Source organism: Schistocerca americana, chromosome 2 (assembly GCF_021461395.2).
Source record: "Schistocerca americana isolate TAMUIC-IGC-003095 chromosome 2, iqSchAmer2.1, whole genome shotgun sequence".
In the NCBI taxonomy this organism is placed as follows: Eukaryota; Metazoa; Arthropoda; class Insecta; order Orthoptera; family Acrididae; genus Schistocerca; species Schistocerca americana.
Genome location: NC_060120.1, coordinates 607393774 through 607419944, shown reverse-complemented (window position 1 = coordinate 607419944; position 26171 = coordinate 607393774). Strand labels below are relative to the sequence as shown.

The 26171-nt window shown below is 39.2% G+C and overlaps 1 protein-coding gene across 2 annotated transcripts in view; it reads left to right on the top strand.

Moving 5' to 3' along the window:
• LOC124596613 (thyroid receptor-interacting protein 11-like) overlaps positions 1–25377 on the top strand; it is a 477631-nt gene extending 452254 nt beyond the window's left edge. For both annotated transcript variants that reach the window (XM_047135834.1, XM_047135833.1), the window contains exons 20-23: positions 5545–5626; positions 6596–6746; positions 22065–22172; positions 23864–25377. In XM_047135834.1, coding sequence (XP_046991790.1) covers positions 5545–5626; positions 6596–6746; positions 22065–22172; positions 23864–24001 — 479 coding nt within the window. In that variant the 3' untranslated portion in view covers positions 24002–25377. The remainder of the gene's footprint in view (positions 1–5544; positions 5627–6595; positions 6747–22064; positions 22173–23863) is intronic.
• Positions 25378–26171: the final 794 nt, after the last annotated feature.

Here is a 26171-nt window from a genome sequence, read left to right as displayed (position 1 = left end):
ATTATAGTATTCTCTGCATTTAGTCTTATACAGATAAATTCTCCATCTAGTTCTGCACAGTAAGAGCTAACATCTATTTTGGTAAACATTATATTATCTTTAACAAATATTAGAACACCTCCATTCTTTCTTTCACTTTTTCACATAATGTCTCCAACAGCTTACCCTTGAGGAACAAAATATTGTACATGATTCTCTGTCAGCCAATGTTCTGAGACACAAACAACATCTATGTTTTCAATACTGCAAAAATGTTCTAATTGTAATACTTTGTTCCTAATGCAGTAAATGTTCATTTGCATCACAGTAACAGATTTATGTTTATTGTTTATTGTCTGTGAACACTCTCTCACCTGAATGTTGCTTTTAGCATCTCGTTCAAGTACAGGAGGTTTATTACCTGCCGATTCACTGACTTTTACACTAAAAAATGATGCACATTCCAGGTATTATGCAAATCGCTACTTTTGTAAATTGTTTTATTCCGTGTGAGTCTTTCTTTAATTATTTCGTTGACACAGTCTCACACAAACTTTTTCCCATAATAGTTAAGGTGGTGCCCATTTCTGGTGTGAAGGTTACGCTGCAGTTTACTTATATCGGCCACAGCATAATTTGTGTATTCAGGGCACAGTTTCTATATTTTAACATTGGTTCTTCGAATTTCTTTATTAACGCACGAACTCCAGATTAGATCGTGCCTATGAGGCACTGTATCAACAACTGTATTCCTTGATTAATTTTTTTCTAGAAAGTTCTGAAGCACTTTTACGCAAACAAGTGCTTCATTTTTCACATCATCATTTGATCCCGTTATGCATACAACAAAGTCATTTTCTTGTGTGGATTTTGTTTGAGTGCATGTGTCTAAACTGTGTTTAGTTCCCACTCCAGGTTTGACAACACTGGTCACTGCTATGTCTCGATTTATTTCTTGAAACATACTAGATATATTCCTACCGTGGCTGTCTGTTAGAAAAAGCACACTGTTCTTTTTACCTGATGTTCCCCATTTATCATCATTTTTCTCAGCTTTATTATTCGTTTTCAGTGCATTGTCTTTTGCAAGGTCTGGATCATTTACACTGTCCTTAACACCATCACTGGACTGCAGAACACCATATTTGTTTATACTAGATCAGTTTAATTCAACTTTCCAGACAAATAAGCCCACTAGACAGGTCAATAGCAGCAAAAAATGCATTGACAATTTTACAACTAACAAAATTCCCCTGGAGCTTGCCTTTTCTGAGCACCATGCGTTTCAGGTACTGACAGAAGCTGAAAATCATTATATGATTAACAAAAAGAAAAAAAATGTGACAAAAAGAACCAATCTTGATGATGATGTTGAAAGCCTCAGCAGTATCATAAAAAGTTTAAATGAATTTGCCATAAATGAGTGAAAAAAAAAAATCCATGAAATGGAAGCCACAATATGAAAACTGACACTTTTTCAGTAATCACAGACTAAATGTGGAATTGAAGAACTATCATGGTTATTACTACCATCTATTATCAGAAACTACATGGTCTAGTTACATTAATGTGACCACCACATATAATCAATGTCTACGTGCAATAACCACTCACAGATGGCAGGTGACAGCACTAGCAATAGGAGTAAATAATGCATGTCTGGGGGGCATAATGCTGAAATGGAGTGATTTACTGAATAATCAAAAGGGCATGATCACTGCCTTTCAGGCCAAAGATGGAAGCATTTCTGAAATGCCTAACACTGTGAACTGTTCATGTGCCACCAAGTATACTGTGCCTGGCAAAATGGTGCTATTGAAAACTGCTGACAAGGCAACTGTGGCACACCATGGGCCATAGATAACAGAGGTGAATGATGGCTGTGGAGATGTCTATGGACAACTGTTGAGCAACTGACATCCCAGATGAACCAAGAGGCTACCAATAGTGTCTCTTCAATGACCATTCAGCAAACGTTGCTGTGTATGTGTTGAAGGTTGGAATTTGCAGGCCAGTAGTCCAACTGTGTATCCACTGAGTGGCAAAAAGTGTCCATTTTAGATTAATCATGTTTTATGCTGCATCAAAAAAATGACCGTTGGCATGTACAACATGAAAGTCTGAAAACAAACATGCTGCAACAATCGTTGGAAGGGCTGTAGTCTGGGGAATGTTTTCACTTTATTTCCTGGGTAATCTTGTTGTTATGGAAGGCACAATTTATCAACACAAGTATGCATCTACCTTTGGCAACCATGTCCATCCCTATATTCAGTTTGTTTTTCCTCTGCATAGTAGCATCTACCTGCAGGACAATACATGTCACACAGCTCGCAGTGTACATGCATGGTTTGAAGAGGACCAGGGTGAATTTACTGTACTCTGCTGGCTATCAAGCCCCCAGATTTAAACTTCATCAAGAATCCGTGGTATGAGCTCGATCAGGCTGTTCACACCATGGATTCTCTACTGAGAAACTTTGCACATCTGGACACAACTTTGGAGTCAGAATGTCTCCACATCCCTGTTGGTACCTTCCAGAAACTCATTGACTCTCTTCTTGCATGTCTCGCAGTGGCCTGTGTTGCAAATTCGGTTATTCTGGCTGTTCGGTTATTCTGGCTGTTCGATTATTCTGGCTGTTCGGTTATTCTGGCTGTTCGGTTATTCTGGCTGTTCGGTTATTCTGGCTGTTCGGTTATTCTGGCTGTTCGGTTATTCTGGCTGTTCGGTTATTCTGGCTGTTCGGTTATTCTGGCTGTTCGGTTATTCTGGCTGTTCGGTTATTCTGGCTGTTCGGTTATTCTGGCTGTTCGGTTATTCTGGCTGTTCGGTTATTCTGGCTGTTCGGTTATTCTGGCTGTTCGGTTATTCTGGCTGTTCGGTTATTCTGGCTGTTCGGTTATTCTGGCTGTTCGGTTATTCTGGCTGTTCGGTTATTCTGGCTGTTAGGTTATTCTGGCTGTTGACTCATCTCAGTCTTTCCTGCGTTTTCTGAGGTAATTGAGGAAGTTCTTTACACTATGTTAATGATATTCCTGAGTCAACAAAATGAAAAATTTGAGAATCAGAACGGCTTTTCAGAAAACAGGCAACTTCAGTAGCCACATCACAGTTAATAGATGAAACAATAACTTCCATAGAGAACAGGGAGTATGTGACTGGAGTGTTCCTTTATCTTGAAGAAGCATTTGATTGTGTTAACAATATTATACTATTTAAAAAGCTATGGAACCTGAGTATTAGATGAACTGGCTATGAATTGATAAAAGTTCATCTGAGCAACAGGAAACAATTTGTGCTGCATAAAACAAACAGTGAGTCGTTCAAATCCAAAACTACAAATTTCAAATGAGAGCCACAAGATTCTGACTTGGGACTCCTTCTCTTCTTGATTTATTCTTTTTTCTTAATGATGTAAAATACTGTCCTCCTAGCTTTAAAAAAGATGTAACATGTTCAAACACAAGGCCAGTGACAGTTATAGGTACTGTACAACAATGTACCAATGAAATAGTCCGGAATTTCAATGAAAGCCAATAAATGTAAGTGCTAAAAATACTGTAGTAATGGAATTTTACACCAAGAAGCAGTGTGTGGCATGAAATTATCCATAGGAAATGACATTGTAAAAAAAGAAAGCTGACAATTCATAGGAATCACAGTCCAGGACAATGTCATGTGGGACATGCTTATTGTTTCCTTAGCCTGTAAGCTGTTGAAAGACATATTTGTCATAAACATAATCAGAAAATGTTGTGAAGATGTGTGTGTGTGTGTGTGTGTGTGTGTGTGTGTGTGTGTGTGTGTGTGTGTGTGTTAAAAAATGTCGTATTACTCAGTGTTATCATCACATTTGAAAAGGCGGTAAAAGTATGGAATTTAACAACACAAACCAACCTAAATGCATTACTAGCACTGCAGAAAAATGCTGCCAGAATTATTTGTGGTGCCAAACCCAAAGAATCCTGTTTTAACCTGTTTCTAAGATTTGATAAGCTTATACTGTACATTGGACATAATATTGCTTGAGAAATTAATGAATCCAAACTTAAACCATGACCGACAATAGCATAAAACTACACAAAAATCAGAATACCACATAAATAGCCAAAGAACAGATATTATATGAAAAAATAGGCAATTCATGCTAGGCAGAAGCTAGACAATGCCTTTCCTAAAAACATTAAATTAAAAGACCAACTTAGAGAATTTTAACAGGAAATCCATTTTATTCTCTAGATGAATTCTTTGTCTTCATGAAAAATAAATAGAAATGTTCTGCTTTATAAGTATTTATGGGTTATCATGTTAGGCAGTTCACAAGCAATCTAAGGAGGATGAAAATAATTGTTTCTTGTATATGAGCTCTGTTCAAAAAATTCTGAAACATTCATAATTTCGCGCCAATCGTGAGTTGGAGTGAAATGCTGTTGGCATCCTTGTACATGCCTGTGTTTAATGTTGAACTGCCAAAAATTTCATTGTTGTATGTCTGTTAGCTATTGTTAAGTGCTGTGTTGATTAGAACATCGTGTCACACAGTTTGTGAATTTCGAGATGGCAGAGTTAGAGGAGCAACATGTCTGCATTAAATTTTCCATGAAATGCAAGAAAATCTTTACAGAGATACACCAAATAACACAGGAAGTCTATGGTGATGAGTACTTAAGCTGTACTCAGTGTTAGGAATGGTTCAGCTAGAACACACAGGTACAAACAATGAAAAATCTGATTTTATAAATGAGGAAGACAAGTAGAAGATATTACATTTGTTTTGTTTTTATGTTATTTCTACATTATGTTCTATGTGTATGCTTATGTTCTCCCTTGATGGAGGTATATGTTGTTTTTCATGCGTCCACACTTATAAATCGTGTATCGTGTAAACTATGTATCTAAATATCTAGATGTGTACATATATACTCCTTTTATGGAATTATGTGCTCTTCTTAAGTATGTCCATATTTATAAGCTAGAGAAACAAACATGAAAAAGACTTAAAATGAAAGATTTTAAACCACTATGAAAAATATTAAGAAATGGGAAGAAATCTAACATGTGTTTACCTTTTTATGTTGTAATGTGCTTCTGGGAGCATCCATATGCTTTCTTTTAATGTATTTTGTTTTTAAGGTATACTTAGATAGGCATAGAATTATACCTTGATGAGTCACCAGTGTTTCAATCAAATGATTGTTTGTAACATGTCATGTGACCATAAAGTTTCTATTCTACATTGCAATTGCTTTGTTTTACATTCATTGGAAATTAGCCATTTACTGAAGAGTGAAAGTGCTAATTGTCTTGCTTTCATTATACATTGCCATTTCTTATTCATTTCATCATTGAATTTCATATCTTCCTTAATAAACTGATACAACTGGAATTTGCATTTAAAGGAAACCTTAATAATTGGGAAGTTAAAATTTGTGGACGATAACATATTAAAAATTACTGGCAATCTGGTCATTATTCAACTGCAGATAGACTAATAATTAATTGTGATAGTAAGTTAGCTATTTTTTTCTTATACACAGTAGTTATTCTTTTAATTTGTTTTAGTGGCAGAACTGACTGAAAAGTTGGAGAAAGCTGAGCAGCTCTCACAGTCTAAAGTGACTGTTGGTGAAAATAAGATTGACAGGTAAAAGAAGAAAATTTAGTTAAATAAAGTAAAATTTCAGTTGGAACAATTTCTCTTTTCTTGCTTGAAAGTATTTGGTTTCATATATGCTATTTGTTCTTGGAGCCGCAAGTAAGGCTCGTTCATCCCTTCAATCTGTACTAAGCATTTATCATGTTTTCCTTATTTTCCCCTCTCAATATATGCACTGTCAGCTGTTTCTGATGTTGACACTGAAGACACACTGTTTCTCATTTTATTAAAATGAAAATATTTTTACATAGAATTTTTTAAGCCAGAAGAGCTGTTTCACAGAGAACTTAAATTCAGTGTCCAGTTTGTTTAATATGTGGAAGATCTGCAGAAATATAATCTCATTTCTCAATTTACTACAGCATAAATATTAACATACTGTTGTTTGCCAGCTGTGTACTTTTTCTGTTATATTCTAGAAGTAAGCAAAACTTTGAACTTGCAAAGTATCTTTCACACACGATTGGTTAGCAGTATATCAAGCAGTACCAAATGGTACCACATCTTATACTATGTATTGGCAATGCATTGTAATACATGTGAATTTTTGTTTTTTCCATTTTGGGAAGTCTGCAATCTGTAAACATAAACAGCAGGAAGAGTGTAAGTGATTCTCAACAAAACAGTTCATTGGGTACACAAAGTGTGCGTTTCATTTCTGGAAGAAATTGCTTAATACGGATCCAGTAAGAATTTTCAGGTGTGCATGTAGATGTCTGATTTGTGTTTGACATTTTAAGGTGACTGGGTTTCCCTAAAATTTTACGTTTCCAGAATTGTATTCTTTTTATCCAACAAGTGTTCAATAGTTCTAAATATAGTTAGCATACAGTGTACTTTCAGTTAATGTCAGTGTAAAGATTTTTTTCACCAGTAAGCTGTGACATTTCTGTAACAGTTTCCATGAAACATTTTTTGAGTGAGCACTGTTGTATTAATCATTAATATATTTTCCAGGAACTTGGTGAAGAACTTAATGCTTGGCTATTTCTCAGCACCAGCTGCTAGTAAAAGTCAAGTGCTTCGTGTACTTGGAAGTGTGCTGGAATTATGTCCTGATGAGCTTTCAAAACTTGGCTTGGCATCCAATAGTACAGACTCGAACCAGGTAAAGTTTTAGGCTGTTTGTTTAGAACCAAAATGAAACTCACATTTAAGAATGAGCTCCATAAAATCATCTAAGCAAAATATATGAAGATAGTAGCTGTTCCCGGAAGAACAGATACCACTGATGACCGTGCAGCTTCTCTAGAATAAATGATAATTAATTGAAACCCTCAGCTGCCGACAGGTGTTGCTGATATACCTCAATGGGGACATCTGAAAATGTGTGCCCCGACCGGGACATTACGTATGTAGATTGTGGACAGTTGTAAATATGGGTCTCATGGGAAGCGTGCAAGGGATAAGTCCCTGCAGTCGCGCTATTCAGTGTCCTCAGTGGCTCAGATGAATAGAGTGTCTGCCATGTAAGCAGGAGATCCCAGGTTCGAGTCCTGGTTGGGGCACACATTTTCAGCTGTCCCCATAGAGGTATATGAACAACACCTATCGGCAGCTGAGGGTTTCAATTAATTATCATTTAAGCAAAGTATGTTTAACGTAGTAGTGGTGCTACTGGATTCACAGTTTTGTTCCTATATTAAGTATACATCAGGAACACAGATTGTTTTTTTATCCTTAATAGCCCTTTCAAGCAACAGAAGAAAATGAAAGTGGATTAAATGGGAAATGAAATGAAATCATTGTTAAAGGAAACTGCAAAATGTGGTTCACCAAGTAGAAATTGTGCTACAATTGTAAAATATAAGCACTCTGCTGTATTGGCAATGAAACAATACTCTTATAATGAAAATTATAATGAAGCTATTGTAGCCCGTGAATTGATAGCAGTCAGTCACCATAGGTATCCTCCCTCAGGTGGCTTGGCTACCACTGGGCCCCAGCCTTTGCAACATCTTTTCCCTTCTGTGCTGCATGTCTATCCTCTTGCTGTTCCTTTTCCCCTCCCTTGGGGAATGTGTCTGGGGTGTTTTTGGGAATGTGTTCCACATTTTCAGTAGCTGACATAAGAAAAGACTCACCACTTTTTTTTCGTTACTTTTTTCTTTATTCATTCAACTTCTCCTATCCTTCCTCCACTTCAGTGTTTAAGGTTCCTCTTTTTCTTCTTCCTCCCTGTGTGCTTCTGAAGGCTGGCCCACGCATGACAAGTGACTGGGTAACGCATAATTCCCAGCCCCAGATCAACAGGTAAGGTTCGCAAGTACCCCATGGTACAGGCCTGTTCCAAGAGGGGGTGATTGCCCGAGCTGCTCCCTTCCGAAATTGCCGATTGGTCCCACTATCAGGTGTTTGGGAGGTGTGACCTGAGTTGTGAGCAATCACCTAAGGCAGCTGAGCCCCCTCTGAAGGGGAGGGGGGGAGCAGTTGGAAGGAGAATGCCACTGGAGATGCTGGTACTCACGGGGATTTTCTCACAATGAGCCAATGATCTTCTTCGCAGTCAATGTCTGTGAAATGTAAATGGAATGAGGCTCCCGATTCAAAGACCTCCTAGCTGTACCGTGGTTCCTCACGGTTTCACATACTGAAGACGGTCAGTCCTTTGCAACAGTAAATGCATTTCTTACTTGGAAAGATGTTGATAAAATTGCTGGGCCTGTGAAATCCTGCTCTCATTTACGCAAAGGCACTTTGCTTTTGGAGACTACTTCTGATTCTCAAGCACAACAACTGCTTACCGCTTCACTCCTCCACTACTATCCTGTTCATGTTGAGGCTCATAGAACCCTGAATTGTTCCTGTAGTGTTACTTACACTAGGCTGCTTGATAGTCTGACTGAACCAAAATCCAGATGTACCTCTCTGATCATGGTGTCATTGCAGTCCATTGGGTGATGAAAAAGGTAGATGCATCCTTGGTGCCCACAAACACTCTTTTTATCACTTCTGATAGAGTGGTGTTTCCATCCAAGATCAAAGCAGGCTATGAAGTTGTCACAGTTTGACTGTACATTCCAAACCTGTTGCACTGCTACCAGTGTCATCATTTCAACCACATTCAACTGTCCTGTCAGCACCCAGTCAATGTGTAACCTGTGGTAGGGATGCTCACAAGGGCGATTGTCTGCTTTCTTCTCCCCACTGTATCATTTGCATTGGTGACCGTGCTGCCTCCTCTCGAGATTGTCCCACGTATCTCAACGAGTGGGCTGTCTGGGAGATCCAGGTAAGGGAAAAAGTGCCTTACCCGGTCACTTGCAAGTTATTGGCTAGTTGCAAACCTTATGTTCTACCATCTGGCTCTTACAGTAATGTTCTTGCTACATCTCGCTCCACGAAGGGCATGGCCACATGCAACCTCAAATTGAGCACCAAGGTTGTAAAATCACCCAGTGTCATGGTAGCATCCCCATCTCCTCCTCCAGCTGTGCAACACGTCACCAATTTTTCACCTCATGGGATGATGTCAGCTGCTGCACAACTGGAAGGGGGAAAGGACAGAAGTAATACTGCCGCAAAGACTTCCTACATCCCTCCAGCCAACACACATCTGAGTCTTCCTCTGACAACCGGAAAGGCTCCAAGAAGTTGTTGTTGTTGTGGTCTTCAGTCCTGAGACTGGTTTGATGCAGCTCTCCATGCTACTCTATCCTGTGCAAGTTTCTTCATCTCCCAATACGTACTGCAGCCTACATCCTTCTGAATCTGTTTAGTGTATTCATCTCTTGATCTCCCTCTACGATTTTTACCCTCCACACTGCCCTCCAATACTAAATTAGTGATCCCTTGATGCCTCAGAACATGCCCTACCAACCGATCCCTTCTTCTAGTCAAGTTCTGCCACAAACTCCTCTTCTCCCCAATCCTATTCAATACCTCCTCATTAGTTATGTGATCTACCCATTTAATCTTCAGCATTCCTCTGTAGCACCACATTTCGAAAGCTTCTATTCTCTTCTTGTCTAAACTATTTATCGTCCATGTTTCACTTCCATACATGGCTAAACTCCATACAAATACTTTCAGAAACGACTTCCTGACACTTAAATCAATACTCGATGTTAACAAATTTCTCTTCTTCAGAAACGCTTTCCTTGCCATTGCCAGTCTACATTTTATATCCTCTCTACTTCGACCATCATCAGTTATTTTGCTCCCCAAATAGCAAAACTCCTTTACTACTTTAAGTGTCTCATTTCCTAATCTAATTCCCTCAGCATCACCCGACTTAATTCGACTACATTCCATTATCCTCGTTTTTCTTTTGTTGATGTTCATCTCATACCCTCCTTTCAAGACACTGTCCATTCTGTTCAACTGCTCTTCCAGGTTCTTTGCTGTCTCTGACAGAATTACAATGTCATCGGCGAACCTCAAAGTTTTTATTTTTTCTCCATCGATTTTAATACCTACTCCGAATTTTTCTTTTGTTTCCTTCACTGCTTGCTCAATATACAGATTGAATAACATCGGGGAGAGGCTACAACCCTGTCTCACTCCCTTCCCAATCACTGCTTCCCTTTCATGTCCCTCGACTCTTATAACTGCCATCTGGTTTCTGTACAAATTGTAAATAGCCTTTCACTCCCTGTATTTTACTCCTGTCACCTTCAGAATTTGAAAGAGAGTATTCCAGTCAACATTGGCAAAAGCTTTCTCCAAGTCTACAAATGCTAGAAATGTAGTTTTGCATTTTCTTAATCTAGCTTCTAAGATAAGTCGTAGGGTCAGTATTGCCTCACGTATTCCCGTATTTCTACGGAATCCAAGAAGTCAAACAAAGACAAATGATCTTCGCCTTCAATGATTCGGAGATCCTCTATGATGGTGTAGCCACACGATACACTCGCCTGACTGACCTCCGTATTGCCGGTGGGCACCACCAACCATTTTTCTGCCATGGAGTCTGTAGACTGAAAGAAGGAGAATGCTAACAACTGTGTAGATCTCATGGAGTAGTACCCTCCAGCTTGTGTGTCCTGGAGCAGTGAGTCTTCACAAACTGGCAGTCAGCAGCTGCCAAAGTGACACCCCTTTGTTTTTCCCTCCTCCCCTTTCCCCATCATGACTCTCCTCCAGTGGAATGTTCACAGCCTTTGATCTGACAAAGAGGACTTATGGCTGCTCTTAGAATCACAACATCTGCTTGTTCTCTGCCTCCAGGAAACAAAATTGCGTCCTTGCGACCACTTTGAACTCTTGCATTTCTTTCTGATCTGCTTTGACCTTCTCCCCGAGGGCGGTATTCCATCTCGTGAGGGAGTGAGTCATGCTGCTTATCCCTGATGATGTACATAGTCAACCCATCTCCCTGACTACCCAGCTTGAAGCTGTTGCAGTCCTTATTTTCTTTCCTCACTTGACATTTTCCCTTGTACCGGTTACATCCCTCTATCGTTCGATGTCATCAGGACAGACCTCCTCCAACTTATTGGGCAGCTATCTTACCCCTTTCTGCTGCTTGGTGACTTTCATGCACACCATCCCCTTTGGGGTTCTCCCATAACCTGTCCGAGAGGTGCCCTCTTGGCTAACCTTCTCAATCAACTTAACATCATCTGCTTTAACATGGGAGCACTCACATTCCTTTCACACTCCACACACACCTGTTACCGTTTGTACCTATCCTTCTGCACTGCCCAGGTTGCCCATCATCTCAAGTGGTCCATTCTCCCTGTCACATACTCGAGCAACCGTTTCCCATGTGCTATCTGTTTGCTGACTCCAACCCCTTCTACGTGCACACCAAAATGGCAACTTTCTAAGGCCAGCTGGAGGCTTTGCTCCTCCCTAGTGACCTTGAATGAACAACATTTCCCCAGTTGTGTTGACTAGATAGAATATCTTACAAACATTCTCCTTACTGCTGCAGAACGTTCCATTCCTCACATTTCCTCTTTAATGCACCACGTCCCTGTACCTTGGTGGACTCACATGTGCCACAATGCAATTTGCACATGGAGGTGTGCTCTCTTCATTTTTAACCATCATCCTACGATGGCAAACTGTATTCATTATAAATGGTTGCATGCACAGTGTCATTGTGTTCTTCATGATAGCAGAAAAGCTAGCTGGATTTCATTTACTAGTTCTTTTAACAGTTCCACTTGCTCTTTCTTCATGTAGGACAACCTCCAGCAGTTCTCTGGGACCAAGGCGCATTCCCAAATTTCTGGCATGACAGTAGCAAACTTATTGCTATCTCCAATACCTTGGGCTTCCACTTTGTGGAGATTTCAAGCTCCTCCCACTATCACCCTGCCTTCCTCCATCAGAAATGAGCAGAGGAGGTACGGGCGATACCCTTCTCTTCTCAGAATAGTGAGTGCTACAATGCCACCTTTACTATGAGGGAGCTGGATCGTGCTCTCACTTCATCCTGATCCTCCGCTGCAGGGCCAGATGATGTTCACATTCTTTCTCTTGAAGGCAAACACTTTCTCCTTTATATTTACAATGACATCTGGGCAGAGGGCACATTTCCCAAACACTGATGTGAAGCCACTGTCATACCCATACCTAAGCCCGCTAAGAACAAACACCATCCTTCTAGCTACTGCCAATTTCTCTCAGCAGCTGTGTCTGGTGTCTGCAAGATGATGGAATGTATGATTCATACCTGGCTGGTATGGTGGCTCAAGTTTCCCAATGTACCAACTACTGCACAGTATGGATTTCAAGTGGCCATTCTGCAGTTGACCATCATGTCACTTTGTCCACCCATGTCATGCGTGGTTTTCCACAGAAATCCCAGACTGTGGCCATGTTTTTTGATTTGGAGGAAGCCTACTACACCTGCTGGAGGACTGGTGTCCTCTGTACTCTCGACATGTGAGGCTTCTGTGGCCACATGCTCCATTTCCTTGTTGGACACATTTATCCAGAAAAAAGTGATGTACCTCAGGGTCCTGTCCTGAATGCCATCCTCTTTGTTATCACCTTTAACCCTATAATGGCATCTCTGGCTCCCATTTTGTTGACGATTTTGCCATGTGTTCCAGTTCTCCATGGACTTGTCTTATTGAGTGGTCTCTTCAGCGATGTCTTGATCGCCTTTACTCATGGAGCATCAACAAAACTATTTTTATGAATTTCTGGCGGTGCAACTGGTTTCTTCCACCATCTTTACATTTTGGGCCTGTTGCTCTTCTGTTCATTGAAACTAGGAATTTCCTGAAGTTAATGCTCGGTAGGAAACTTTCTTGGTCCTCCCACATGTCTTACCTGGCAGCCCACTGTATGCGGTCCTTCAGTGTCCTACATGTCCTCAGTGCTACTTCCTGGGGAGCAGATTGAACCACCCTCCTCCTTTTGTACTGGTCCCTTGTTTGTTCGAAACTAGACTACGGGTGTTTTGCTTATGCATCTGCACGTCCGTCCCTCTTACGGCATCTCAATACTACCCACCATCATGGCATCGATTTGGCCACTGATGTCTTTTCCACAAGCCTGGTTGACAATCTGTATGCAGAAGCTGCCAAACTTCCACTGTCCTACCACCGTGACTTTCTCCTCAGCAGATATGCATGTCATTTGTCTGCCTTGTGTGATTACCCATCCTATGCCACCTCCTTTGATTGCCAGTATGGGGCACGTCCCTCTTCTCTGTTACTTCCTGGAGATCGCTTTCAGCTCTTGATCCAGCAGCTTAACTTAATGGTAGCTGCCACTTTCCCGATAGGTATGAACCCTTTGCCACCATGGCTTCATGCGGTGGCCCCTGTTCACCTTGGCCTTCTTTTGCTACGTAAACACACTACTCGAGCCTCACACTATCACCGAAAGTTTCACAACCTTCGCACGGAACTTCGCGATAGTACCTTTGTGTACACTGATGGCTGTCAGACAGACCATGGTGTCATGGGTGCCTTTGTCATTGACGCCAACATTTTTTATATTGGCTTCCAGGACACCACTCAGTGGAGCTCATCGCTCTGTATCAGGCCATGCAGTACATCCAGTAACACAGGATTTTCAATTGTGTCATGTGCTCCAACTCTCTCAGTGCCCTTCAGAGCCTGTGTGTGCTATACAATGTCCATCTCTTAGTGCAATGAGTACAGGAAAGCTGTCACTTGCTCATTTTTGATGGAGCTACTGTGATGTTTACATGGCTTCCTGGTCATGTCGGTCCGCTGGGAAATGAGACCACTGGTGCTGCTGCGAAGGCTGCAGTCCTCATACCTTAGCTTGCTGGTTCTTCCACCCCCACGAATGATCTCCATGTTTCTGTCTGTCAGCAGGCGAAATCACTTTGGCACCACCACTGGTTGTCCATTCATGGGAATAAGCTCCGGGGAATTAAGCCTTTTCCATCAGCTTGGATGACCTCCTCTTGGCCCTCTCACCATGGCGAGATCATTTTAACTAGGTTGCATATTGGGCACTATCTTTTTAGCCATTGCCATTTGTTAAGAGGTGCTCCCCTACCACATTGTGCTTATTGCCCTCAACCTTTGACAGTCCACCATTTCCTGACAGTGTGCCCATTTTTTAACGCCTTACGTTCTCATTTGTGGTTGCCATCTGAGTTATTGGCCGTTGTAGCAAATGACACACGAGCTGTCGACCATGTTTTACGTTTTATCCGTATTTTAGAAATATGACAGAGGATATTTAATCTTTAGTTCAGGACCTCCATTTCTCTATGGCGCATTTTATAGACTTTTCTCGACATCCCTGTTTTTAGCTGTCTTTTCTTCCGCCGATTGGGATTAATGTATAGTCGTTTTTAACTACGCTCTTTGTCTTCATGTTCTACAGTTCTGACATGGACATGTATGACCCTAGTTGTTTTTGTGCCCTAAAACAAAACAAAACAAAACAAACCATAGTTATCCAATGGCATGCAGCTCTTTCTATTACATATGTGTTAAGCAAAGTGCAGTACCAGGAATAAATAGTATAAATGCTTTGTACCCAGTACCAACAGTTATTTGTCCAAACTCCACATGGGAATGAATATTTGTAACAAATTAAAAGGTAAAAATATGAATAAGATTCAGGGTAGTTTGCTGAAGAGAGAATTGTACAGTATGTTAGTCCAAAACTGCTATTACCCTGTAGAATAACTCTTGAAACATAATATTGGTACTTGACCAAGACATGGTAAAAGGAACTGAAACATAATCACAGTCCTACAAAAAATTTAACAAGTTTTCATACAGTGTTTGAACTTAAATGCAGTATAATACATTGGTGTGGAAAATGTAAGGATGAAAGTAACTTTTACATGATTAGCCACTGCCAAGTGGTGCAACTCAATAAAAATTGGCCCATACATAGATAAAACTGCTGCATATCATACAGAATATAACTGAAACAAATATGCAATAAGACAAACATAAATAACACCTGTGTTCAAAGACAGTCATTACACTGATTTCACCGCATTTCATGATCCTCCCTTGGTCATTACAAATGGCAGGACATAGTTCTTAATAGGGTATATAATCACCACAGATGGCAATGCATGCTGTGCATTGTGCTCCAATGCTGGCCACAAGATTGTTACGGAGTTTTTGTGGTAGGGCATCCCATTCCTCCACAAGTGTGGTTGACCAGGGGGAAAGGGCATGCCAGTCCATTTGCCAAATATCCCTTCCTTCCAAGAGCTCTACCTCCTGTATTGTTCGATATAATCCATGCAATCATCCATAAAAATGAAGTCAGGGCCGAATGCTACCCTGGAAAGACACGTATGGGGGAAGGAGTACAGTGTTACAATAACAATGACTGCTGAGTGTACTGTATTGAAAGATTTGAGGGTGCACCATTATGCCTCCCCACACCACCAAATTCATCATGTTCCGGGGTGCATTGTCTGTTCCTACCTGTCACCATGTGAAGGTGTGTCCACCATTGTTGAACATGGTTTTTTTTTTTTTTTTTTCCAGGTATTGTTGTGTACTGGTAGAAGCTGAACTTGGGGAAGATCAGTCTGGATTCCGTAGAAATGTTGGAACACATGAGGCAATACTGACCCTGTGACTTATCTTAGAAGATAGATTAAGGAAAGGCAAACCTACATTTCTAACATTTGTAGACTTGGAGAAAGCTTTTGACATTGTTGACTGGAATACTCTCTTTATAATTCTGAAGGTGACAGGGGTAAAATACAGGGAGAAAAGGCTATTTACAATTTGTACAGAAACCAGATTGTCATTATAAGAGTTAGCGGGGCATGAAAGGGAACCAATGGTTGAGAAGGGAGTGAGGCAGTGTTGTAGCCTATCCCCGATGTTGTTCAGTCTGTATATTGAGCAAGCAGTAAAGGGAACATAAGAAATATGTTGAGTAGGAATTAAAATCCGCAGAGAAGGAATAAAAAACATTGAGGTTTGCCGATGACATGTTAATTCTGTCAGAGAGAGCGAACGATCTGGAAGAAGAGCAGTTGAACAGAATGGACAGTGTCTTGAAAGGAGGATGTAAAATGAACATAAATAAAAGCAAAATGAGAATAATGGAATGTAGTCAAATGAAGTCAGCTGATACTGAGGGAATTAGATTAGGAAATGAGACACTTAAAGTAGTAAAGCAGTTTTGCTATTTGGGGAGTAAAATAATTGATGATGGTCGAAGTAGAGCGGATGTAAAATGTAGACTGACTATGGCAAGGAAAGCGTTTCTGAAGAAGAGAAATTTGTTAACATCGAATATAGATTTAATTGTCAAGAAGTCTTTTCTGAAAGTATTAGTATGGAGTATAGCCACGTATGAAAGCGAAACATGGGCGATAAATAGTTTGGACATGAAGAGAATAGAAGCTTTCGAAATGTGGTGCTACAGAAGAATGCTGAAGATTAGATGGGTAGATCACATAACTAATGAGGAGGTACTGTATAGAATAGGGGAGAAGAGGAAATTGTGGCACAACCTGACTAAAAGAAGAGACCAGTTGGTAGGACACGTTCTGAGGTACCAAGGGATCACCAATTTAGTATTGGAGAGAATTGAGGAGGGTAAAAATTGTAGAGGTGGACCAAGAGATGAATGCACTAAGCAGATTCAGAAGGTTGTAGGTTGCAGTAGTTACTCGGAGATGAAGAAGCATGCACAGGTTAGAGTAACGTGGAGAGGTGCATCAAACCAGTCTCTGGGCTGAAGATCACAAGAAGAGGTTGTGGTGTGGGGAACCATAATGTTGTATGAGCGTATTGACCTCCAAATCTTTGAATCCAGACATTCACCCACTACACCCCTTCCATATGTGTGTCTTTTCAGGGATGCATTCAGTCATTTTTATGGGCAAAAATGGGTGACTGCATCAAACAGCGCAAGTGGAGGAGCTCTAGGAATGAGAGGATATTTGATAAATGGGCTGGCCTGCCCTCTCTCTTAACTTCAATCTGATCAAGCACATGTGAGATACATTGTGGAGATGAATTGCAGCACATCCAGGTGTATAAATGACTGTCCAGCACTTGTTGAGTGCACTGGTGGATAAATGGAATGTCCTACAACAAGTCTCCCTACCAACCTTGTGGCCAGCATGGGGCATGTTTCAGAGCATGCATTGCTCTCCGTGGTGACTACATGCCCATCACCTTTTGTAATGTCCAGGGAACCATCATAGACTGCATTGATTTCAGTGTAATAATTATCTTTGAATAAAAGTGTCATTTCTGTTTCTTTCATAGCACATTTCTTTCAGCTACGTTCTATACTACACTGTAGCAGTTGTTTCTATATATGCCCAAGTTTCATTGAGCTGCGTTACTTGGCAGTGACACATCAAGCAAAAGCTACTTTTGTCCTTAAGTTTTGCAGACCTGTGTACTTAAATTTACAACACTAAAATTCCCTAAAACTAAAATTTTCTATAGTGTAATGTTGAGAAGTTTCCTATACAATAAATTACTGGTCTATCTTGTATGTTGTTAGACAATAAACTTCTTATCCTGATTCTGACAATTTTTTAGATTTATCAACAAGAATAACCAGTGTCCGAAAATACAATATAATATGGATAGGTAAAAAACTAGTCACCACGTTGTGGCAGGAGAAACACATAAAATATGTGTAAATATGTAAGCTTTTGCAGCTAGTGGGTCCTTTTTGTGCAGCAATGTTGAAGGGGCCCCCTAGACAGGAGGAGGAGCCACTGACTCAGGGAGATTGTGCGTTTCCACAACTTTTATGTATTTTCTCCTGCCACCACTTAGTGAATAAATTTAATCTAACCATATTGTGTTATCAGATTTCTATGAAAAGAAAAGTCTTGGGAGAAAACTATATAATATTATGAGACAGAATTTCTGGCTTGTAATTACTTTCAGAAGAAACATCAGTATTGCCAATGGAAATACAAAAATGCATACCAGTACACTATCCTTGATTTAAGAACCAATCGATCCTTCCTCAGGGAGGAGAGAGATACCTTGGAGAAGATTATAATGGAAGGATTGGTCAAAAAGACCACATGGTGAGGCAGGGGGAGACAAATGTTTTAGTAGGGCTGGAAGAAAAGTACACGGGACTATTGTTAGGTTGTGGTAAGAGTATGTTTATGAAGGAATGTTGGTATGTGACTTTCACCTACTTTATTTCTTCATTAATAATCCTCGGTGTTGACAGGTTATACTGGCTGAAAAATGGGGGGTGGAAATTCAACACTGATTACAGTAAATAATTCAGTTGACAGCTGCACAATTGCGTTTCACAGTTCTTTACTTTCATTGTTCACATCCCCCCACCCCTCACCCCCCTCACAGTTATATGGCCAGTTCACTATTGGTAATTTTTTTTCAAATCTCTACCTATATTGTGGCCATTTGTTTTTCAGTACTTGTCTCAAATGTATCAATAACAATATACTATGATTGTTTTCTTCAGTTTCAGTTGCTTCAAAAACCTATCTTCCGCTGCTATGCTTGTCTTCAACATCAAAATCACCATTCTTGTAGCATTGAAACCATTCACTGCACATTCTTTCACTAATAGATGCCTCACTATAGGTCTTTCCCAGTGTCATATGAACCTCAGCCATAGGTTTCTTCAAGTTAAAGCAGAAAATTCCTGAAAATGATGAGAATTGTGTTCAAAAATTGAAATATTCAATTGAGAATAACTTTATGACTCAATTAAAAATTGACTAATATTCTGAAAGGGTTATGTTCACAAATGCTTAAGCTTACTGACCTACCATCTGCACCACGACTTACCACTGCTGCTGTCTATTGTAAAACGGAGGGAACTAAGCTGTAGACCTAATAATTACAGTTTAGTGATGATTTAAGGGAACCAAATATGGTAGATCACAATATCCAATCCAAACTTTCAAGCTGTGTAGCTGTTAATTCCCACATGGTAACAATCTTGATGTATCACTTAATGGGAAATAGATATATATCCACATCTATAGGCTATAGACCATTGTGATGAGAAAAAAGCAATGTGTGCTTCTCATTGTACCATATATTAGGTGGATGGGCTGCTAAGCAACCTTCAGTGTGTTGTGTTAAAGTCTGCTCCCCTCATCAGTAAATGTATTTTGAATGACACAAAGAGTGCCGGCCACTGTGACCGAGCGGCTCTAGGCGCTTCAGTCCAGAACTGTGCTGCTACTACGGTCGCAGCTTCGAATCCTGTCTCGGGCATGGATGTGTGTGATGTCCTTAGGTTAGTTAGGTTTAAGTAGTTCTGAGTCTAGGGGACTGATGACCTCAGATGTTAAGTCCCATAGTGCTCAGAGCCATTTGAACACAAAGAGTACTTTACGTTAAATGACAATATCCAGTGGAGGCTTGCCGAGCTAGTGTGTGATAAACATAAAGACTTGTCACTCTGATCCCAGATTTTCAGGCAGTCAGTTGTGTATGGAAACTGCTGTGAACATAGCTCTGCTGCGGTTGAACATTGTTCACTTGCCTCACCAAACCCTTTGCTGTTGGAGGCCCTTCTGGCACTTGAAGAATTATCAGACTGGGATGCAAGACATAATTATTTTTGTTGTGATCTTCAGTCCAATGACTGATCTGAGATTAGCTCTCTTCACTAGTCTATTCTGTGGGTCTCTACATCTCATCATGATCACTGTAACCTACATCCTCTTCAGCCTGCTTACTTTAGTCAAAGCTTGGTTTCGCTCTGCAATTTCAACACCCCCCCCCCCCCCCCCCCCGCCCCTGTCCACCCCCCTCCCGCCCACACACACATCCTACAAACAAAATTAATTACTCTTTTACACCTCAGGATGTGTTCTGTCAGCTATTGTTTTCTTTTAGTCAAGTTATGCCATAAAGTTCTTTTTTCCACCTTTCCGATTTGATGCAGTACTTCTCCATTAGTTACTCAATATACCCACCTAGTCTTCAGCATTCTTCTGTAACAGCACATTTCAAAAGCTTCTGTTCTCCTCTTGTTCTCTTTGTCATCCCCATTTCACTTCCATATAAAGCTATAAACACTCCCAAAACTTAAGTGCTAACAGTTTTTTTTTCTTTTCTGGGAATGCTTTTCTTGCTATTTTCAGTTTACATTTTACTCCTATTTATTCTTGTCTCTGTCATTTATTTTGCTGGCCAAATAGCAAAACCCATCCACTATCCATGATATCTCGTTTCTTAATCTCTTTCCCTCAGTGTTACCTAATTAATTCCGCTATGCTTTCCTTGGTTTTCATCTTACAACATCTTTTCAAGACACTGTCCATTCAATCGCAAGCCAACTCTGGCAAAATCACAGAGTCATTCACAAACGTCAAATCTCTTTTTTTTTTCTAATTGAACTTTAATTCTGTTTACAACTTTCTCCTTGGTCTCCTTTACTGCTTGCTCTGTGTACGACTGAATAACATGCAGCGAGGGACTGCAGCCCTCTCTCCCTTCCTTATCCTTGAGCTATTATTACAGCTGTCTGGTTTTCATTGAAATTTTAGATAGGCTTTCACTATTGGTATTGTACCCCTAATAACTTCAGAATTGTAAAGTGTGTATTCCAGTCAATAGATTCGCCTTTCTTCAACCTATTTTGTGGTATTACTTCACATGTCACTACATTTCTCGAGAACCCAAACTTACCGTATGACTGGGATAAAAGTGAGGTGTGTTTGGGTGTGACTTGAAGACTGTAGGAACAAGGAGGAACAAAGCAGATGCTCAGAACAGAAGACAGTAATCTGTGTATAAGTGTGGCTATTGCTGATGATGTAAAATATGTTGAAATAAGGTATTGAGGAAACAGTAATATGCAACAGGACAGTATTTTGCAGATTAGTTCTACCAAGATTAGAAAGCAGCTACAACAAATCTTGGAAAACAGTGCATTACAGTTAAAAAGGAAACTTGTAAAAGAAGGAAACATGAGACAAAAGTTGTCTACAGCCTAAAACACAATCTAGTGCTGAAGACCAAGCCTAAAAAAGTCTACTTCAAATTACATTATATGTGTGCCTCCATAGCTGAGTGGTCAGTGTGGTAGAATGCCATCGAGGGGCCCAGGTCTGATTCCCACTGAGTCAGAGGTTTTCTCCACTCGGGGACTGGGTGTTGTGTTTTCATCATCATCATCTCATCCTCATCGATATGCAAGTTGCCAAAGTGGTGTCAACTAAAATGGCGATCGGTCTACCCAACAGAATGCCCTAGCCACAGGCACATTATTACATTACACATGTGTATTTCTACATGTTCATTCCACTCCTGAAGTGCTGAGGATGATTCTGAAATAAATGAGATGAAGCACTTCTGACTAAAACATGTAATTTCTGTTATTCCTTTACAATGATTGAGCTTAACTGTAAAGAAAATAAAAATTAAATTTGTAACTGAAGCTTATATTAGGTCCCTCATAAGAAAGTCATAGTTGATGATATTGTGTCATTTAAATTGGTTGTTATTTGTTTAATGAGTAGAAATAGGTATGGTGTGTGGATATTGCTACCTGTCACTGAAAGTAACATTATCATAGAATCTTGTTTTGCAATATTTTTACTTGTAATAAGATTTCTTCAGTCAGAATATAATTTCAATTTTTCAGAGATATTGTTCAGTAATCGTCAAGTATGCAATATTTCATACATAGATACCCCTTAGCATTTTTACAAAAGTGCTTGTGGAAAGTAAATACAGTTATGACATAGCAGAATGAATTAAATGAATCTTTTTAATGATTTATGCTAAGAGGAATTTCATTTCTTCACACAAGAAAGTGTTGTTCATGAATGTATCATCAGCAGTTTTAGTTCCATGGTAACAAAAAGAGAATAATTAGACTGAAGCACTCAGTTTCTCAAGTTGTAAAAATGCATAATACTTTCATATCTCTTACTTAGAGTGTCAAAGTCAGTTCAGTAAACAACAATTTCGTGCATGAGTAAGAAATAATTAACATGTTCTATTCTTTGAATCTTGTGTTTTGCAGAATCAGCTGTATGGCATAGTTTTCAAAAGTACATTTATTTAACATGATATTTCAGTCCCTGTCCGAGGCATTCATTCGATTCTTGGAGAATGAATCCAGACCACAGCCAAAACTTCGACTACTTCCACAGACTCAAGAACAAGCACCAAGGGAGAGATCCACTGTAAGTATCTAGAATAAATATATTGTGAATATTTGGACTATTCTGTTTTAACACTGACTTAAAACACAATGACATAAATAATTAACAGAGGTGCAAAATAAAGTGCCTGTCTGTCTTGTGATGCATTTTTGTAGTAAGTAAATAAGTTAAACAGTTTGCATAATTTGCAAAAATAAATGTAATTCGAGGTGCTATATTAAATACCCACTATCATTTATATCGATGAAACAATTTCCTGTTCCCAGAACTATGCTTTAATAATGACGATTTTCAATCTTCTAAAGATGAGCTTGAAATGTTTCAAATGTTACTATTAACAACCGTTTGCAGGTATAACTGATTTGTTAACAAGAGTTTCAAGATTACTGATCACATCAGACATTGTTAAAGCAAATTACTGTTGTGTCATCTTGGCCGTTGTGGCAACGCATTAGTTTTCCATGATTAAATTTTGAGATGTGGGCATGGTGAATAATGGAAAAATATAAGTTGGATCAATAAAATGAGAAATAAACGAGGTTCTGAGAGGAATGTGAGAGCAGAGAAAGTTGCTGAGTTAATGAAAAGCAGGAAAGTGGCCAGGATACATACTAAGGAAGAAGGAAGGGCTTATAATGTGTACGTGGAAGGGGAGAGGAGGTGAGGGAGGAAGAGTTTCAGATTTCGGATTTTCAATGATGAGCTGGACAGCAGCATTAAGAAGGAAGTGATGGACCAACAGAAGTGGAGTCACAAAGACTCTCCTTACATACCAGACATTACTGATGATGAAGACTGTTTTTCCAATGAAACCATCCTTGCCTTCAAAGTCTTATGATCCTCTACACAGTGGGCTTCTTGCCGAATTGGCATTATCTTTCTTTTTTGTATGAGACCAGTCTTGAATCAGATTATGCTTCCAGGGCAATGTGATGCATACACTGTCTATCCAAAAAGCTCTGAGACTGATGTCTTTTCCTGGCATATACATAGCATCAGCATAGTAACTAAGGTGACCATTTGAACTAACATTCAACCAGTCAATTGTGAGCAGGCACTGTTAGCTAGTAGAAGCATGACCATAAAGTGTCAATGTGTGTCACAAAATGCAATGCAGCAGCATTTCTAGATCATTCTCCAGAATTTTTTGAAGAAGTGAAAAATGTGCGTGAAGTTTGTCCCACACACCTTGACTTTCAAATATAAACAATGATACCTGGGCACCTGCAAGACTGAAATGAAAAATGAGGACAATTCTTTTCTGGAAAAAAACCATCACAGGTGATGACACTTGGTGTTATCAGTACGTACCTACCACAAACAATAATTCAACGAAGGGTCTACATTTTGAAAACACAAACAGCATTCAAGCCAATGTAATACACAAGTAGAACAACATCCCAAAGAAGGACTTTTCTGGCACCTTCAAATGCTTGTATGAACAGTCTGTGCATTGTACTTGAGGGGAGGGGTAGAGACTAATTAGGACACTTGAAGCATTAAAACCACCATCTGAAATTTACTCTTTCTTATTAATTCAGTTTCAAAACTCTTTGAACTGAGAGCTATTAGTGATATATACAAATGAGATTGCACAAATTTCCTTATTTTTATTATATGATTCTAACAAATAAACATTATACTTTGAAAAAACCATTGTAAATATTATTTTATGGTGTAGCTTAACACACTGTTATTCTTTTTTGCAATAGCCTTCACCCAGTTCTTCAAGTACTAGCTCAAGACGTTCACCACTGCTTCTCTCAGAAGTCCATCTACCCACATTCACACAGTTCCCTGCTGCTCGCAGTAGCAGCAGTATACTCAAAGATGTTCTCAAAGAGAGCTGACAGATTCTTTACCCTCTATCTCTGTAAATAGTGATTTGCTGTGGTTTTTAATTTAATGTATAAAACAAGAGATTTCACAGTTCTGTTAATCCGTATTTTCACATCTAAGGATGAGATTGAATTGAATGTTCTAAAATCAAGAATAAAATGTACCATGTTGAATGTGCTCAACCCTAAATTATATTAAGCATGATTGATGCTACAGAAATGTGAATTTTATATACTTAGGATTAAGAACAACTTCATTCTGTAATTAGACACTATTGTATATTTTTGCTTAAGACACTGATACCTTGTCACAACATTCCTTGCTAACTGACACCATGTGATAATATCAAAGGTGTTACTATCAATAAAACAAATTGTATTAAGTATCATAAGTGTGAAGCATTACCCACTTTTGGGGTATTTACAATCTTTCAATAACAACAAAAAGATGGGTAGTTAAACTGATATTCATACTTATTTATTTTTAAAAAGTGAAAGAAAAGGAAATGGTGTAATAATACTCAAATACAAATATTTATTACTTGGTCATGGATATAATCATCATTTAGCATCATGCTTATGAAGAATGCAACATGTTTCCTACATGTAAACGCCATCCTGCCTTTCAGTGTTTCCCTCTCACCTCTCCTAGTATCTCTAAAAGCCAGATGGCACAGCCAGAAAGTGCCAGTGCCATCATAACCCCTTGTTGCTACCAGAAGGTATTAGAACTTGTCACAGGTTATGGTGAAGAAGGCAGTGGTAGCAGCTTTTAGAGATAATATTTTTAGTGGGCCTGTTCATAAGCATATGAGGTGAGAATAGTTATAAGGTATCACCAGAATGTTGACATGAAGCTAGTATTTGTTTCAGGTAGAGTATTTTATGTACAGTACTTCTCAAAATAGCATTCACAGTCTGGAGGTGTTTGATTTCCACATCTTGATGGGATCTCCTCAAAAAGATGCCATCAGCAAGAAAAACACATACAAGTTATGTAATGACACAGAATATGAGTAGTTTGGTCACCACTGGTAACTAGAAAAACTATTTAGATATAGTTAGTTGAAATTAAACTTGGTATGTCTATTAAAGGGGGTCTGACACAGTATTTTTTTTTTCTTTTACAACTGCAAACTGATCTTTATATTAACAGAACAAGTAGCTTGTTGACTCTCTCTCTCTCTCTCTCTCTCTCTCTCTCTCTCTCTCTGTCTCCCCCCCCCCCCCCTCTCTCTCATATATTTAAAACCCTTAATTAAAATATGTTCTTTTGATGTGCTTGTACATCATATTCATCAGCCATATAATAACAAGTTGCCTGATGTTATCATTTGTATTGTTGAAACCCTTCAATGCAGCTGTGTTGCTGAAAACCTTATATGCTGATGACTGTTAAAAATTAATTATATAGTTAATAAAAAAATTCCTTCCATTTTAAGTTCCGTTCTATTCATGTAAGTGTGCTGTGAATTCATATACTGCATTTGGATGAAAGTTAAAATGAACCTCATGCTGACTGAAAGTAATTCGTCTAACAAGGCAAATTTTAAAAATGACAAAGGAACCACTTTTTCTCTTTCTAATATAATACAATGAAGTAGCTTCTCCTCAAGGATTGAACACAATTACTGAGATATGAAAAACGGCCATTGCACCATTGGCACCTAACAAAACAAAAACTGTGTGGTCAAATGACTATAAGATTCATCTCAGTATTTCCTAGACATGCAAGCAGGAGCAGTTTGTACAGTCACATTTTGGCACATATTAGAAACATTGCAGAAGATGATGCATTAAGATAACTACAGCAAGAAGGTAAGGAAAAGGGCATTTGCTAAAGTTTCTGTAGAGAACAGTATGTTGAATTTGAAACAGTGCTTTTGAATTTATAACTTGGGAATAATTACTGAACTGACACAGGTAACATCTTTGCTGGTAAGCTGTGGACAGTGTAGTTGCATGTAGTATGTAATAAGGAGTCAAGTTTGTTATCTAAAGATGTGGATCTTAAGAAGGTGACAAATTATCTCCCTGAGATGCTGGCAAGAAGTACCAAATGGCTTCAGAAACATGTTTAGGGAAATTCAAAAGGGACAAAAGAACTGGACAGTGAGAATCCACATTTCCTCTATCAACTGCAAACTGAAATCAGAGTCACAAGGGTTTTGAAAATGGAATT